Source organism: Leopardus geoffroyi, chromosome C3 (genome assembly GCF_018350155.1).
Source record: "Leopardus geoffroyi isolate Oge1 chromosome C3, O.geoffroyi_Oge1_pat1.0, whole genome shotgun sequence".
Lineage (NCBI taxonomy): Eukaryota > Metazoa > Chordata > Mammalia > Carnivora > Felidae > Leopardus > Leopardus geoffroyi.
This window is the reverse complement of record NC_059338.1, coordinates 41,616,649-41,634,115: the sequence shown is the minus strand read 5'-3', so window position 1 is coordinate 41,634,115 and position 17,467 is coordinate 41,616,649. Positions and strand designations below refer to the sequence as shown.

Below are 17,467 nucleotides of genomic sequence, written 5' to 3'. Positions count from 1 at the left end.
TCCTAGATGGAGCCCTGGCTCTGAAGAAATGCAAGGACTTCAATTTTTTTTTTTTTTTTTTTTTTTTTTTTGATGAAAGAAGCTTGTGTTCCTTTTTCCATTCCAGCTAACATAACCCTGCATGCTGATAAAGCCTCTTGCAGAGAAGAAATCTGAATGAAGATTTTTCTAGAAAAGCTTGTTAAGGAGCCCTGATGACTCTGATGAGGTGTTTCTATCCCTGTGTCCACCTCTCACCCAACTATAAATGTTTGCACATGCTTTCTCTAGGGACAAAGTGTGTAAGGGTGAAGGGCTTCTAAAATGCAACAGGACTGGGGCCCCTGGGTGGCTCAGTTGGCTGAGCGTCCGACTTTGGCTCAGGTCATGATCTCACGGTTTGTGAGTTCAAGCCCCGTGTCAGGCTCTGTGCAGACAGCTCGGAGACTGGAGCCTGCTTCAGATTCTGTGTCTCCCTCTCTCTCTGCCCCTCCCCTGCTCATGCTCTGTCTCTCTCTCTCTCTCTCAAAAATAAATAAACATTAAAAAAATAAATAAAATAAAATGCAACAAGACAAACATTAACTAAGATCCTATGGTCAGTGGGTTTTCCCTGCCCATCCCTAAGTCGTGGAGCAGAAGACTGGGCCCCAGAAAACTGCTATTCGAAAAACCAGAGCACTTCCTGTAATCAAACCTTTATCGAGCACTTCTGGTATTCATGGCTGTGAGTAGTTCATTCTGAGTTGTATTTGGGGTTTCGTTTTGGTGGTGAAAGGGTCCCACGTCAGCTCAGCCTTTTGTTCTAATTATATCAAGAGAAAAAACATCCGGAGAACAAAATGAAAAGCAAGACACATCAGCTCCTAAAGAATTTCCATATTTATTGGACATAGTGTTACCATACACATCTCATGCCAACACACAGGAGGCATAGACAGACAAACGCACCAACTTCTGTGTTCCAAAGTCACATGGCAATAAATAAGGATGGGTGGATCCTTTTTTTTTTTTTTTTTTGTCTTTTTCTTTTTCTTTTTTTTCCCAGGAAATGAGGCTTCATTTCTTTTTAACTGTACAAAATTTACACTGCAAAGGGTGAGGGCAACAATCCAGAGCTTAGGGGATCTGGGGCTTGGAGGTCTGAACGCAAGTCCAGAGCCGCTTTCTGGGCCCCCGCAGCCCTGAAGCCACGTGTTTGGCTGAACACAGTCCTCAAGCAGGGAAGTACAAACGATTCTTGTCTCTAGGTGGGCAGCAGACGAGAGCGGGGGTGTCCTTCTCTGTCCACCTGTGCTCTGCCTCCCTAAGGGAAGGAATGCTTGGCGCACCTCCCAAACCTGCAGTTGTCCCCTCACCGGAGCTAGCAGCATGAAACTGTGCTTTCCGTGTGGTCCTACCAAGCAGTGTGTGAATGGGATGGCTTTGCTGCGCTCTCTCTTTTTGGCTCCAGTCAGCATGGTAGAGCAGTCGGAACAACTGCTGCGAAAAGGGCCAATGGACCAATCCAAGAAAGAGAGAGCCAGTGATGTGCTTTTTATTCAGCTTCAGCATGCCCAGAGCCCTTCAGCAGCAGGCAATAAAACAAAACTCATTTCCGCTTAATTGAATTTTTCTTCATCTCACGGTTTCCAATTTTTAAAGTGCAATGTTTCAAAATGAGCCACCTCGGTCCTTCCAGACCCTGCTGGCTAAGGAGGTATGGTCATTATTTCCGTGGTTATAACCGAGTTGTCAGTAGTGGTGCGTGGGAGGGGTTACATGGGAGCGAGGGTGCCAGACAGCACGCTGTCATGGGGCCCTTTCGCGGAGCTGAAGCCTTCAAGCCCCTCCTGCGAGGAGGCAGTCGTTTCAAAACAACCAGCTTGAGCTTCAGAGGCATTAGTGTCTTTTGTTCCACAGATTTCTTAGACTTTTTGCAATGGGAACTTAACTATGAAGATCTGATGGCCCCAGTAATCTTACTAGGTTTCATGTTTTACTCTGGCAAGGAAACAAAAACAAAACAAAACAAAAAACACAAAGTTTTAGAGACACTCTCGAATGCTTTTCTTATGTCTTAATGTTGTTCTCTTCTCCTGATGTTTTACTGCGCTAGGCTGCAGGAATCATGTTAACCTGTATGTAGTTTTCATTTTACATTATATCCGTAACTACCAGACGGGGCAAGAAAGAGAAAACGCGAAGACTGAGCCGAGTTTGCCTGAGTCGCCCAGCAAGTCCCTGAAAGGACCCAGGCTTCCCAGCGACGTGATTTACCCAGAGGGCCAGCTTCACCCTTGGATTTGGTGTTTCCTCTATGCTTCTCTTCTCAGCAAATGTAGATTCTTCCATAGCTCCTCAGGTCCCATTTTTGCTCATACCAGTTACCCCTGGAAACTTGGGGGGGAGGGTTTGTTGGTTTGTTTTTCTTCGTGTCTTTAATTTGCTCCTGGATTCAGAAGCCGCCTACCCCTGGGGTCTATCAGCCAAGTGCCGCAGATAATGGTTGCTAGTTAGTTGCTCTCTTAGAGCCAAAGACAGATCCGAATATCATAAATGCCTTTAGAAGTTCTCGTTTCACTTTAAAAATTCCTATCATTTTAGCCAGGAGGAAACAACCCCCATGTAGCACCTTATACCTCAGTAATGGACTATTACTATAATATTAAACTATCGCCCTCAGGAGCAATGGAGGAGTGCTCTTCAGAGAATCTCAGGATGATGTTCTATTCTTCTCCCTCTCTGAGCCACAGAAGAGCCAAGGAATAGTGTTCGCCTGCTGCGGCTCACTGATGGCACCGGCCCATCCATATGCTAACCTCACTTGCAAGGAGATACACTTAAAAGCCGAGGCCTGTTATTGTGGCTGTACTTCTAAATGAGGCACTAATGTTCACTGCTTTCTGGGGAGGTGGCTCTAGGGCACTTCGTTCAGGCTCTCCTGGCTTTCTGGGAGTGCTCCCTCAAGGGTTCTTCAGGCCAGCCAACCCACCAAAACCAAGGAGGCTACTACCACCGGCTGCACTGCTCACTGAGGGCTGCAGGAGACTTCTGTTATTAGTAGGAATGAGGACAGCGCCCATTCTTCCACCAGCGGATCAGGAGTGAGCATGATGAACTCACGTACAAAAACAAAAACGGGTCAACTTCAGGTGATCTTAAAAGCCCAATGTCATACAGAGGGGGCATGTCTCTAGAGAGTCCGCCCTCCCTGCACCAAAAATACGAAGTGCCTCTGAGATCGTGTGAGATACTAGGCCAAACAGTCCAGCCGAGATAGTGGTCTGGGTGGGACGGTGTGTCACTGGTTCGTCGCCCAGCACCGTCTCCTCTGTATGGTGAGCAGCCGGCTAAGAATCGTGTGTTTAAGCAGCCGTCCTCCAAAGAGACAGTTGTGTCTTCCTTTCCTTCACGTGGCTTATCAGCTTGCATGTGTGCCCCTGCCCCCCACTGCCAGGGCTCACACTACTCGGGGATTCCCAGCAGCGGAATTGGCTAGGTGTAATACACCAGCATCCCTACACCTGGAGCCTCCGGACATCTACATTTGTAGACTCTCCAAGCAAAACTCACAGCAATTGCAGCACCCCACAAAATAAGGGTACAAAATCCAAATGGAGCAGAGAAAACGTGGCATGAAGGCTGATCCCAGGAATTTACTGACTATGTATTTTAAAGAAGCTGGACGGACCTCAGTTTCGTTCCTGGAAAGGAATTTACAATAGATGCAGCAGCCAAAGAGGAAGTGTTTTTTGTCTACCATTAGCCTGCCTACCACGTGCCTAAACCCTGTGGTCCTCAAAAGGTGACGAACCGTCCACAGGAGGAGGGGCCCTTCGGATCTCTGGCCCATCCCTTCAGTGGAAGAAAGGCAATGCCGTGTCACCCTCTCCTGCTCTCTGATCTTGATTAAGAAAATGGAGGCCGGAAGCCGGAAGAAGCAAACCAGCATTTCCCAAGGGTACTGGGAGAAATCCTGCCTAGCTAAATTCCAGCGTGCACACGGAAAACTTCCTGATGGACAGAGGTGGAGGTGAGGTGTGTAACACCAGGCACTTCCCACAGAAGTGTGGGCTGCCGCAGGGGTGCAGCTGAAGCAGGGGTCAGCCTCGCCCTCTGGGTGATGGGCTAGAACAAACCTGCAGGCTGAGAGTCCACACAGCCACCGGCTGGAGAGCTCTGCCTCTCTGAGCACAGGCCTGGAGCACCAGCAGCCCAGAAACCGGCGGCCCGAGGACCACTTGGAACCCTTTGGACGATCTTAGGGCTGCTCCCTAGTGATCCCTCCCAACCAAGAGAGGCCGAAAAGCATTACTAGTTCTTGCAAGATACCAAAACCATCCAACCGAGCTGGCTACCACGGTGGCGAAATCTCTCCTTTTTAAAGGGCTGGGAAGGGTTGGCTGCAGCTGGGGTGGGCTTGCAACCTCATCTACAGCGACTCCCGCAAACGGACTCCGTGTCATTTCAGCCTACAGGATGGGGAGCGCTGGGAGGCGGCCTGCTGACCCGGCTAAGCGGACCGCACGCTCTCACTGATTGTCGTTCTGTTCTCTCCGCATTTTAGCTTTGATCACTTTGTACCCCTCAGCCTGTCTTGTGGAATAAATGATAACGAGCAAATTAAAAAGGCACACTGTGCACCGAGAGGACTCGTCGGGCAGTCACTGTGATGGTCCAGGGCCACTCAGCTCCGGCCTGAGTCACCTGCAAGGAAAACCACTTCTTGCCATCAGGGATTCAGTGACAGGGATGGGGTTTCTTTAAAACCAAAACTGAGAAGTGTTGTCTGCCTTGGACTTCTGGGCAGGGAAGAAGTCACGTTTCTCACAGCAAAAAAAAGAAGAAGAAGGGGACATGTATTCAATATCAAACGGTGGCCATCAAAGTTTTCACTGACCTTTAATAAGTGACTTTTTATTTTCAAAATTAGAGTTCAATAGGGTGGTCCAGAAATCACTTTTATTATACTCAAGGGCCGTGATGCCTCTGCCTCAGGAATCTCAGTTCTGGTGAGAGCAGTGGTTCGGGGAACATCTCACGAGACACACCAGTCGGAGCAGAGTTCCCAAAGGCCAAGGTGGCCTGACAGTCACCTCGTGCTCCCAAGCACTGAGCAGCCAAAGCCTGTAAGCAGGGCAGGGGGCAGGGGAGGAAGCCACCAAGCAGCACCCTAGCGCTCTAGGCTGTGCGCCCCTGTGCCGTGTTCTGAGAGGAGGCAGTGTTCCCACCACTTCCCCAGGATAACAGTGCCCTAGTGTGGTCTCTCGACCGCCTAGGGATCAGCGGAGGACTTCCATTGAAAATAATGGAAATTCACATTGGTGCACTTTTGATCCTTAAAAGGCAAGTCTCTTTCGATCCTTGAAGATATTCTCTCAAGCCAGGACGGGTAGGGTGGGGAGGAGAGATGTTTAAAAAGGAGGATGATCCATTTCATCGAGCCAAGAGGCTGGGCTAGTTGGAAAGTCGGGGTAGCCTACACTGCTTCCTGTGGAGATGTCAGAGGTGGGTCCCCCAGCCATGGCTCTCAGCGTCTGGCTTACTCCCTGCCCTGCGTGTGCAATGACGCCCAAATTACTGTCCACCGTGTAATCCAGCCCATTGAGCAAAGGAGCGTGGGATGGCAGGGACGATATGGAGGATGGAGACTGGGGGATTCCATAGGGGCTCCCATCCCTCAAGTCCTGATAGGATTGTCCTGTCCCGTCCATGGAGAAGCTCCCATTCATTAACTGTCCGCCTGTAACGTCCCCCACGTTGCCATAAATCCTATTGGTGTGGCCAAGTTCTGAGAGAATTTGATCCTCTGTGGACAAAAGAACGGAGATTTATTGTCAGCCGCCAGGACTCCAGTGGTCCCTGTTCTTCACAACCTAGGAATACACATGACCAAGAAAGAAGCCCAAGGATGGCAGCTGCCTCGCTGCCGTGCATGAGTCAGACGCCAACGTGTCACCCACAGACTGAACCGCATCGGGGGGGAAATAAGAAACACCTGCAGAGACTAAATGCAGATCCCAGAAGACTGGACAAATGTTTGGGGAGTTTGTTGGTCCCATGTGGCTCATGTACTAAGATGGCTACAGTAAAGAATAGGAATGCCTGAGGTTTGTGGGTCATATGTTATCAACCTTACCAATGGAAACTACATGCTGACAGGATTCAATATGAAAGCTTTCAAGCTGAGAAAAGGGCTTGGTTTGGTTGGTTGGGAAAGAAGCAGGCCCATGTGGTAAGGATAGCTGAGGACCACTCTTAGGCATGTGTACGAAAATCCATCTCTGTTCCACCTGGAAAAGAGGTTCAACAGCAACGGACTTGGTTTCTCTCTCTATCGAATAAGCTCTTCACTGGGGACAAAGTGTTGACGTGAGGAACGCAAATGGTCCTTCTTGTTTTTTGATGAATTTCACTAAGGGTTTCTAATGGAATCTGTGCTACCTAGAAGAATTCACCTCTCCAACAGAGGCGAGCACTTTTAGTCTTAAGAAATGAAGAGTTCTATAATTACCCAGAGAGACCCCTGACGTGTCAACCTGGGGACCCAGCTGCACCCAACAGAAAAGAGCTACAAAGCAAGACTTAACAATCCTGCCTGCTCCAGACGTTGATTTTGCAGCTCAGATGAGATTAAATGGCTTTCCTAACCCCACCAACAGGACTGGAGGGTGAGCATAGGCCCTTGAGCCCTTCCCAGGGCCCCGCGGGGCAGGCCTCTAGAGTGAGCCACAGTCCTCTTGGGGCATCGCTCCCTGGTGGGCAGCTTGTTCTGTCCTCTGCCCCCCAACCTCCTCTTCTGTTCCCACCCCGGGCCTGTGCACCAATTCCCATCAAGCCTCCCCAGACTGGACTTCAACACGCATTCCTTCTGAGGGCCTGCCCTAGGCCTGCCCCCTGCTCCAACCTGAAAATGCGAAGGGGCGAGGAGAACTCATGCCCTTTAAAAGGAAGCAGAGAGACGAAGGCTCAGCTCCACTGGAAAACAGCCATTACTTGGCCTTTTGCCCATACCTGTCATCCGATACGGCAGGGCCCTCTGTGGGGGCCACAGGCTTGCTGTGGGGACAGTCATGTCTCCGACTATAAAACTGTGCTGAGCTTCCCCCAGACACATGCACGGTCAGCTGTGTTCACTGAACCCCACAACACCACTGTGAGGTGGGCGAGGATGCAGTTCACCCCCATTTACAGAGGGGGAAACTGAGGCTCAAGAAAAGTGAATCGGCTTGAGAGAGCCACAATCAGCAACCAGACTTCCGACCCCCAGCTCCCTACTCTTTCTATCCACCCATGACAGAAGACCTTCCACAGCTGAGGACTCAGTACATGAGAACAGTTACGGCTTTTTGCAAACAACCTCCGGATCCGAAACATGCAGGAATTTGCAATTTTGCTGATGCACAAATCTGAATGTAGCGCATGCTGCGAAGCTTATGTGCAGGGGACAGGATGAAGTGAGCAGTGGGGGAAGGGATTTCAGAAGCGAGGCCTGCCCCCTTCTCACAGGCACTCACAGTATTGACTTCCCAGGGCGTGGGGCCTATAGAGCATGTCCTCCCCAACCACCACCAGGAAAGGAGAGAGGGGTCACTCTAGGGGATCCCGGGAGGGAGGCCTGTGCCCCTGCAGAGGAGGGAAATGCAGGGCTGAGACACAGCGGTCTGCTTACGGCTTCCCCCGGGCTGGTGAGAGAGAGCCCCAGTCAGCAGGAAAGGAGGGGAGGCCTTGGGGCCCACGGGCCTAGGGAACCCGGCTTCCACATTTCAGCAGCAGAGCTCTCTTGTTCCCTACTCCTTGTCCCACTGACGCGGCCTCCACCATCCCCACCACCGCCCTGCTCCTTTGCTGCGAGTCACAGGGAAGAGCCTATGTGCTGGAGGCAGCTGTCAAGGCCTCAAGAAAGATCCCTCCTGAGCGTCAAGAATTACTGTTTCCCAGGGGCCTTTCCTAAGGCCTCGGCCTCGCCCCTCCAGCCCTGCTCACCTCGGAAGCTCAGCTCACTGTCACTAACCCCACAGTCCTCGGCAGAACTCTCCTTCTCCTGCTTGCTGCCTCCCCGGCTCCTCTTGACGCTCTTATAGAACTGCCCCCAGCGATGCCGCCCCGCGTCCTTCTTCAGGCGCTTCTCCTTGGCCCTTCTGTTCTGAAACCAAACCTGCCGCACAAGCAGAAGGGACACACTCGGGGGGTGTCCACCACAAACCCAGAGCCCCCAGGGTCCCCAAGACAGGCAGCTGGAGCCAGGCCCTGAAGCCTCCGTGGAGTTCAGGGCCAGGAGGGTGATGTGTCCACGACTCCCTCTGCCTGGGCCTCAGGACTCTGTCCCTGTTTCCACAAGCTTCCCAGGGTCACGGCCCGAAGCCCAGCTCCCCAGGGCGCGCCCTGAGCCTCGCCCTTGTAGCGTGTAGAGGGCACAGGACACCGGGGCCCTGTCCCAGGCCCAGCAAGAGGGCACAGGCCTGGGGCCCCGAGAAAGCAGAGGAGGCCAGGGCGTCCTACCTGTACGACCCTCATGTCCAGGCCGGTCTCCGAGGACAGCTGCTCCCTCACGTGCCGGGCAGGCTTGGGGGAGTTCTTGTAGGCGTTCTTTAACGTCTCCAGCTGCTTGGCTGTGATGGTGGTCCGGGGCCGCTTCGCTCCGGCCTCAGAGTCATCTGCGGTGAAGACCACTCCTTACAGGGCTCTGCCTGCCTGAAGCGGCTGGGGCTCATCCCCCTTCCTCCTCTCCTCACACAGCCCTGCCCGCCGTGGGGAGAGCCGCGGGCCGGAACGGTGAACGACAGAGTGGCAGGGTCCCCACCCCCACGGAGCCCTCTCCTCACCACGGGCCCTCCCGACTCACAGGAACATGAGGACAACAGTCCCTCCCTCAGCTCCCCACCCTTCTCAGTCCCCCGGGGCTCCCACCAGACCCAAGGTGCGCAATCCCATGCGCTTCCCTGTCCTGGCAAACACTCTGGTTGGACGTCCCTGTGGATCAGTAGCTGGGCTGTGAAGGCTAATGAGCCAGGGTGGGTGAAGTGCGTTCTGGGCCACCCCAGACGCCCCTGACCCTCCTGCCCGCAGGCGCCTTCCCGGTGGCCTCCCTGGGCTCAGCGGGGGTGACCCCAAAGCGGTGTTCATCAATTATGGGTCAGAACGTGTGAGCGGGTTGTAATGTCAACCGAGAACCTTTCGAGGAAGTAGGACGGATGGGATGAGACGGGACAGATGAGGGCAAGCATCGCTTCCGGGACTTGCTTAGTGCTCACTGTTTGAATAGGTGTGGTGAGCTGAAAGGTAAAATGAGTTCCTTACTCTGGGCCACAGCCAAAATTTTTAGAAAACCACCAGTCTAAAGAGTGCTCAGGACAACATACTGGCGGATCAGCCTTCAGTGGATTCTGAGCAGAATACTGTTAGAGGCTGGTTTGTTCAGTCAGGCACAGAGGCACCGGGGTGCAGTCAGCAGCACACAGCCAAGTGCAGACGGCTCATCTCCTCTCCCGGCACTAGACTTACACCCATCCTCTCTGCATGGCATCCCCGAGTCAGCAAAGAGTAGGTCAGCCACCGTGTCCCTGGCTCTCTGGGTTTTCTGTGCTTCCTCCCCTGTGTGTCCTATAAAATGTCTCTACTTCATTCCCACCCTGTTTCTCTCTTCCTTCTTTCCCATTCAAGAAAACCCTCTCTTAGGAACAACAATAAGCCAATGTTTGCTAAGCACTTACTATGTGCCTGGTGTGATCTGAGAACTCTGTGTGCATTCAGTGCTCACGACAGTTCTGAAAAGGTTTTCTTGCAGCCCAAAGACTTGGGCTCAACCTTCTTGTTGAGTTGAGTGAGTGATGTGGGCAAGTTACCTCCCCACTCTGAAGCCTGGGGCAATGCCGTCTGCCCTAAGTTGGGCAGCGTGTTGTACAGCCCCAGTCCACACTGCAGTCATGCACACAGCAGAGGGAGGACGAAGTCCCTTGTCCTCTCTTCTCCTTGGGCTGTTTTCTCCTCTAGCAGAGCTATTATCATCCGCAACCCCCTGCCACCCCATCCCTCCCTTGGAGCCCTGGATCCAAAGAGAAAGTCTTTTAGAGCCATCGTGGGAGAAACTGAGGAAAGCCTCCAAAACTCTCTATATTTCAAACTCTGTTATAAGGAATCAATGCCTTCTGCCCATATTTACAGAGATAACAGCATGCCAGCGTTTGATGCCAGTATGAAATAGTGCACTTTAAAAATACCTGTATAGGCTTTAGATATAAAATTTGAAATCATAAAACCATCAGAAAATTTTAATTCAACAAGAATTGCCTAATTTTTAAATAAGCTGGCCTCGTGATTTACAAACTGTTGTTACCATGGCTAGATGGCAGTGCCACTGGGATATACCTGTCATCCTGGGCTGGTGGCGCACTGGGATATACCCGTCATCCTGGGCCGGTGGCCCCTCTGTTCAGAACTGCTGTCTACGTCCATAGGACTTCCTTCTTGCGATTATGGGAACTATTATGCTGTTATTTTAACATTCACTGTTATTATAATTTAAAATCTTTTTTATATCCTATAACAATGTCATCCAAGTATTCATTAAGTAGTGGTGGCAGTGCTCATGCTGAAAAATGTACCCAAAAATCAATAACTTTGGTACGGAAGTTAAATGTGATAAAACGCTATGAGGAAGGCCAAGCGAGACCATGATATCCTAGGCTGTTAATTTAGGAGAGAGCATTCTGCAAGGTATTAGAGATAGTGCTGAGAAAATAAAAAGTAGCATTAAGGCAAAGATACACTTCACCGGTTATGGATTTATGTGCTTCCAGAATACATCCCCCCCTCCTACTTTTTACATTAATTCCTATGGGAAAATTAGTCTTAAAATATGTTAGTTTTGAATTATGCAGGGTCTCCTAGCACTTGTCCCCGGCATAAAATGCAACCTCATTATATTGAAAATGCAAATATCCAGGGAGATGTAACAAATGAACAAAATCATTCACACTAAGGTACAAATAGCTGATATTAGGTCCTTTGTGTAGCACAAGGAAGGGAACTATAAGCCTGAAAGAGGGTTTAGATTAGCAAGGAGGAATTAAAACATTAAAAAAAAAAAAAAAAAAAAAAAGCCAAATGTCCCAAAGCAGATAAAGGTCCCCTGCTGCACTAAGGATCACTCAGATTTCACAGGATGGGCTGGGCCCTGCCCACTAACAGCCAGAGGCAGGAGGAACACGTCAGGAATGCTGTGTAACCTTCTGCTACTTGAAAACCTACAGCAGATCTCACCTCCCTGCTTGTTCATCTTCCTCGCTGGTCTCACCCTCCTTCAGCATCCCGTTCCACAAGCCTCATCCTATTTAACCCTCAGGAAACAGCTCCATGTGGCAGGTGCTGTTCCCCGTCTCCTACGGACCCTACTGAGCTGAGAAGCCAAGGCTCAACCAGTTACACGGCTGGCCAGGGGACCCCCACTTTAGTGACTGAGCAGCAATGCCCACCAGCCTCTGATGCCAAATCCAGAGTCCTACAGAGGTCTGCTATGGCACAAATGATCCTTGATGAAAAGTGTGAACCCGACTGTCATTCTTGCCTCCCCAGCTAAGTCTCCCCCTCCTCTGGAACCATCCCCAGCAGCGGTGGATGCCAGGCCGTGGATGCTCAGGGTCTAAACAAGGCCTCTGATGAGGAGAAGCAGCCGCCCGCCTGGAGGGAGCTCATGCAATTCTTAGTATCTCTGGGGAAGGGCATCAGAGGTCCAAAGGCAGCTGGGATCTCTGAGTCCATCTGCCTTGATGGTTTATCCCCGACAAGATGCCCTAATCTTCTATGACATCAGAATCGATTCCAAAGCTCTAGGAGAAGAGAGAGGACGCCCCTGACTCTGGCACCCCTGCGGTGCCTTCCTGCCCGCCTCCCACCAAAGCCGGCTGCCTCACCAAAAGGTCCTCTGTACCTCTGCCTCCTCACCACCACAAAACCCTCACTTGAAACCGTGGTTACTGGGCAGAAAAATCAGTTTCTCCATGTATGGATCAGATCTATATAACACACATGTGCCAGGAAAGATCTAGAAGGAGATGCATGAAATTTGTTGTTACTTTGCTTTTTGTTTTTTGGGTTTTTGTTTTCATCAAGCCCAGAGCTGTCCAGAGCTGCTTTCTGCAGTCACACCCTGAGTTGATAAAGATTCTAGTCAAAGGCAAATGGCCTTGATGTTTTGTGAATTTTGTGCATCTGAGATCCCCCAGGCTGCGTTTGGCCAAATGCCAGATCTGGAGCCAGGGCGAAGGGCACACCACCTGGGGGCCCAGCTGTGAGTGAGGAGCCTGAGGTGGGGCTACAGGAGACGGGGAGTCAGGCTTGGCCTTTCTGAGGGTTCAGAGCTGTCTAGGCCCAGAGCAGCTGCTGCCTCGGCTGACCATGTGAGGGCAGGTTTTCCAGGTGTGGCGACCACGTGCTGGGTGGGGCCTGACACCAGCCTCAGCCTTGCAGGGGTCTCTGCCGAAGACCCTGGACGATGGCCCTGAGGGGGCTGGGGGAAGGGGAGGTGGACGGGAAGTTATATGGCAGATTGGAGCCTCCCAAGGTGCAGACTCGCCAAGTGCTTGATCCTGCATCAGGGACTTCGGGAGACGCAAGGAAGGGGGAGACCCTGCCCTCGACAAGCCTGAGGTCTGACAGGGGAAACAAGACAGTTGACTGAAATAGAAGCTGACTTGGGCCAACACTAGTGCTCTCACTCAGTGAGGCCTTGGAGGCGTGGGAGTGCGGAGGAACACGTGAACCCCAATACCCAAGGCAGATGAGCAACCCCAGTGTCCACTGGGAGACAGCGCCCCCTCCCAGGCCCACCCCAGGCAAGGAGCCACCCACACGAAAAGCACGAGGCCCCTGGCTGTTCTTAAGCCCACCAAGCAGTGGAGGGGACAGCACACTCTCGCTGACCGGAACCTGATAGGTGAAGCCAGCGGGTGCGAAAGGGTGGGGGGTGTGGAGAATGAACCGTCGTGCAGAGATCTGGGGATACTTCTCCGAGGAGGCAGGGCGCCAGCGAGCAGGGCTCCTCCAAGGGATAGGCCGCCAGGGAGGAGCGGGCAGCGGGAGGCCCCGGGGCAGAGGTCGGGGCGGGGCAGGGGTGGGGGGAAGCTCACCGTTCTGCTTGGCCGTCTCGTAGTCCTCCTTGCACACCAGCCGCCCGTCCTCCATGAGGTAGAACTCGTCCCCCGTGGCCAGCTGCCGGTTGCAGATGATGCAGGCGAAGCAGTGCAGGTGGTAGACGAAGTCCTGCGCCTTGCGCACCACCTGGGTCGGGGGGATGCCCTGCTGGCAGGCCGTGCATTTTGTGCCGAAGCGCCTGTCAAGGCAGCAGGAAGGACTGGAGCTCAGTGTGTGTGTGTGGAGGGGGGGGTGTCTGGCTGCCCCCACTTCCTATCATACCAGCCCCTCTCCTGCCCACCGCTCTGCGGTGTCCATGAGCGTCAAAGCCTGGGCCACCCGGTGCTTACCATCCGGTCCCCTCTGTCTCTGGCTAGCCTCATTGTTCTGTGCCCCGGGCTCTTTCCCCACAAAATGAAGAGGCCGGATCAGAGCGAGTCTCCCGTGCCTCTTCCGGGCTGACAAGCCAGGGGCTCCCGCATGCCCGGTTAATAGCCCTCTGGGTCCCCTCTGAGCAGGCTGTTTCACCCTCCACATCCTGGTCTTTGACTTTATGGCGAGGCCTAGAGGACCAGTGCCACGGGGCCACTGTGTGTGTTCACGGGCTGGTGTGCAAAAAGCATCCAGCTAGCACCTCTTTATGCTCCCACAAGAGGAGCCAGGAGACAGCACGTGCCAGCGTCCGTGCTGGAGTTCTGGAGAAACTTGACTTTGGCAGCAGGAGCAGGGATCTCCCGAAGGCTTCTCTCTCCTGCCTCTCCCCTCTGTCTGGCACACGCCAAAGCTCTCCATGCCAACCGCCACCCCCTACCCATGTACAGCCCCTGAAATGCGCCGGTCTGAGGTGGTCCCAGGAATCTGCATGTTCACACCCCTATGCCATTCAGGACAAGGAGTCTACAGACCTCTGTTTGCACAATGCTGCTGTGGCCCTCTCCCTGGTCTACACCTTTCTGGACCAGCACTGAGGCGAGAGGAAGGCGCCTACCGCCACCCTGGGCCAAGGGCAAGAGGGTGGGAGAAGCAGACACATTGAAAATATAGTCCAGTGGAGTCATTTAGGCCTCCTTCCCACGCTGCCCACAGACATGGAGCCTCGCCGGTGATCATGGAGGCCAGAGGGGAATCTGGGGCCAATGTAGACATGGGTGATGAAGGGGGTGCTCCACTACAGGTGAGTCTTCCCTCCTTCAGGAGGGAGGCGGGAGGGGTTGGAGAGGCAGGGGCAGAGTTTAAAACAGCAATCAACCTAATTATTCATGACATTTCACACAGCAGAACTTTATCTTCTTCAGGATGAAAGACTTCGCCTAATGGATCTGGGGAAGGTTTGATTTTAATGGTCCTTTTAACTAATGCTTATAGGCAGCCTGATTTCCCCTGAAAGGACAGTACATATTTCATCCACATTAATACCAAATAAATTAATTATGGTCATGGCTATCATGATGAATCCCAGATTAATGCAGAATGATGGGTCTCTTATGCAGTAATGATACCTGCTGGGGGGCTGCAGGGGCCTGGAGCAGGCGTGGCCAGCTGCAGCTTCAGAAACTCCCCTCCCGGGAACAGTGTCACAGAGAGAGAAGGGGGGGGGGTCTCTAAGTCTAGAAGTGTGGCCCAGGGGACTGCTTTCCTGAGATGAGGTCTGAGAAGGGTGTTGGGGTGTGAGGGGCTGGGGCATCTGGCTTGGAAGGACCCCAGACCCCTGAACTCCTGGAAAGTCTCTTGGTTTGGCGAGGAGGAGGTGGGGGGGGGGGTGCTGCTGGTGGCACAGGAGCAGACCTCCAGAGCAAATGTTCTTAGCCCGAGGCTCAGGACGGGCTCTGCAAACCACCCCGGAGTCATTCAAATTTGTGCATCATGAGGGGTTTCATCAGATTCTCAAAGGGGCACAGGATCCAGGAAAGGAGAGTTAACAATTGTTGAATGAATAAATCAGCAAATAGAGACCCATGCTTTTAGAGGATGTACACGGAGATGCTAAATCTGAGGCTGGAGAACAAAGTATACTGTCACGTCTAGAAAGTTCTACACCTCCCAGAGCGCCTGCGAAACCAGGCTTCTTCAACAACTGCTGTCTAACCAGGTCATTTGTGTTAAAGGGGCAGGTAGGCGGGCACCCGGTTGTATCCTGTGTGAGTACGTGCTTGTGTGCGTGTGTGTGTTGGAGGGACAAAGAGAAAGGAAGCCTGTGTGTATATGTGTTACTAGAGTGTGTTTTCAAAATGCCTGCAGTTTGTGTATCTTGTCCCGGCCAATTCACACTCCCTGGAAGCCCTCCCACATAAAACACTAAGAGTCCAGTGTCCAAATCCTTTGCTGCAGATGCTGGAGCCACAGCAGCTCCAGAGAGTTCTCCAGACACCAAGTCTGATCTTGGTGAGGCGAGGAGCGCTAAGGGGAGGCTCCAGAACATAGCGAAGACCCCCAGTGGCAGTGCCCTGGGAGAGGACCGCGTCTCTCTCACCACTAAGAAGCAGACCGTGGCTTTCAGTAACCAGAGCCCCAGAGACATGAAAGATAACGGGGGTATAAATTTAATCTACATACCGACAGTGATTCATGCATAAGGGTGGCAAGTGCACAAGAAAAATGAAAAATAAATGGACTTTCCCACCAGCGTTTTTTAGCAATTGAAGCAATTTTCCTGATTGTGGGATTTATACCGATGGTAAGTGGAAGTTGCTCCTTATTACCTTCCTCCCCTGGAGCACAGCCAGCAGGATCCTCGATGAGGGGACTATGGGCACCCCCTTAACCTGCAGGGCTCCCAGAGCGCCAAGGGGCACCCCCGCCACCTGCTGGTCAGAATCCGTGGCCCCAGAAAAAGGTGCTGCCTTGTTGGAGAGGGAGGGTAGTGAGGACACTGTCCCCGAGCTCCCAGAGCTTAGACCAGCCGGGGTCACAGAGGAGACAGCCGTGCCTGGATAAGCTGGATGACTCCTTCCGTGACAGGCAATAACGAGACGGCCATAGTTTAAATCCCCTGGTCCAAAATAAGGTAAAACTGTGAGCTTGGCTGCTGAGAGAGGCAATGTCTATCCAACCTGACCACATTTGAAGGACACTGGAGTGGGGGTGGAGCTGGATGCCAGCCAAGGAAGAGGCTTCCTTTTTTTTTTTTTTTTTTTTTTTAATGTTTTACTTATTTTTGAGAGAGAGAGAGACACAGTGTGAGCCAGGGAGGGGCAGAGAGAGAGGGAGACACAGAATCCAAAGCAGGCTCCAGGCTCTGAGCTGTCAGCACAGAGCCTGATGCGGGGCTCGAACCCGCGAACCATGAGATCATGACCTGAGCTGAAAAGTCAGATGCTTAAGCGATTGAGTCACCCAGGTGCCCCAAGAAAAGGCTTCTGAGAGATTTCCCAGGCAGTACCCCCTTCCTCCTGTCCCCAAGCACCTCCTATGTGCAGGGCCCTGTCTTCTTGCTGCAACTTGCCATGCCCTGCTCACCAGAAGGACCATCTCTCTGGCCAGGCCTCCAGGGACACCCGGTCTCCCCAGGGAAAGCAGCTAGAGGTGATCCAAATGACAAAGAAAATGCAAGGAAGGACTTACTAATGGCCCAAGTTCCTTTCCTACTCAGACCAACATCACTGGAAATTCTCTTATCCCTGCCCAGCTTGTAGTAGACAGGCAACAAAGACCCACTGAACGAGCAAAGGAATAAACACATGAACTCCTTAAAAAGTGTGTTTGGGGGCAACTGGGTGGCTCAGTAGGTTAAGCGACTGACTCTTGGTTTCACCTCAGGCCACGATCTCAAGGTTCATGAGTTCGAGCCCTGCATCAGGTTCCATGCTGGCAGTGTGGAGCCTGCTTGGGATTCTCTCTCTCTCTCTCTCTCTCTCTGCCCCTCCCTGCTCGTATTCTCTCTCTCTCTCTCAAATAAATTAAACAAAAAAAGTAAAACAAAACAACAAAAACAAAAAAACAAAACAAAAGTGTGTCTGAACCATCAGGGAAGGACACAGAACACAAGAACTCCTGTCAAAAGCTTTTCCGAGAAAGGACTCAAACCCGGGTTGCAGTGAGGCCACAGTGGACGAAAATACAACAACTTTGTATCCCGCTTTGTGCCATCATCATGCACATTCGACAGATGTCACCTGCGTGTCCAATGTAGAGGCAGGTATTACGATACCTGCTAACAGATGAGAAACTGAGGCTCAGATGGTGAGGTGCCGGCCGCGGCGCACAAAGGCAACGAGAGAGAATCGGGCTTGAACTCGGGTTTCTGAGAGCTCTGCTGGCACATGGCAGGCATCACAGCAAACCTCCACTGGGAAGCCAGCCGTGCTGTCCCTACCCCAGAAGGGAACTTGGGGAGAGGAGCTCTGAGCTGCTCTGAGCCCCAGAGTATGCGGCCCCC

General features: G+C 52.4%; 1 protein-coding gene across 1 annotated transcript in view; it reads right to left on the bottom strand.

Moving 5' to 3' along the window:
- Positions 1–845: 845 nt before the first annotated feature.
- The window catches only part of LHX4 (LIM homeobox 4), a 46,666-nt gene continuing 30,044 nt past the window's right edge, over positions 846–17,467 (bottom strand). Inside the window, exons 3-6 of the mRNA XM_045452561.1 lie at positions 13,089–13,291; positions 8,464–8,618; positions 7,948–8,119; positions 846–5,770 (exon numbers count right to left, since the gene is read on the bottom strand). Coding sequence (XP_045308517.1) covers positions 5,376–5,770; positions 7,948–8,119; positions 8,464–8,618; positions 13,089–13,291 — 925 coding nt within the window. The 3' untranslated portion in view covers positions 846–5,375. The remainder of the gene's footprint in view (positions 5,771–7,947; positions 8,120–8,463; positions 8,619–13,088; positions 13,292–17,467) is intronic.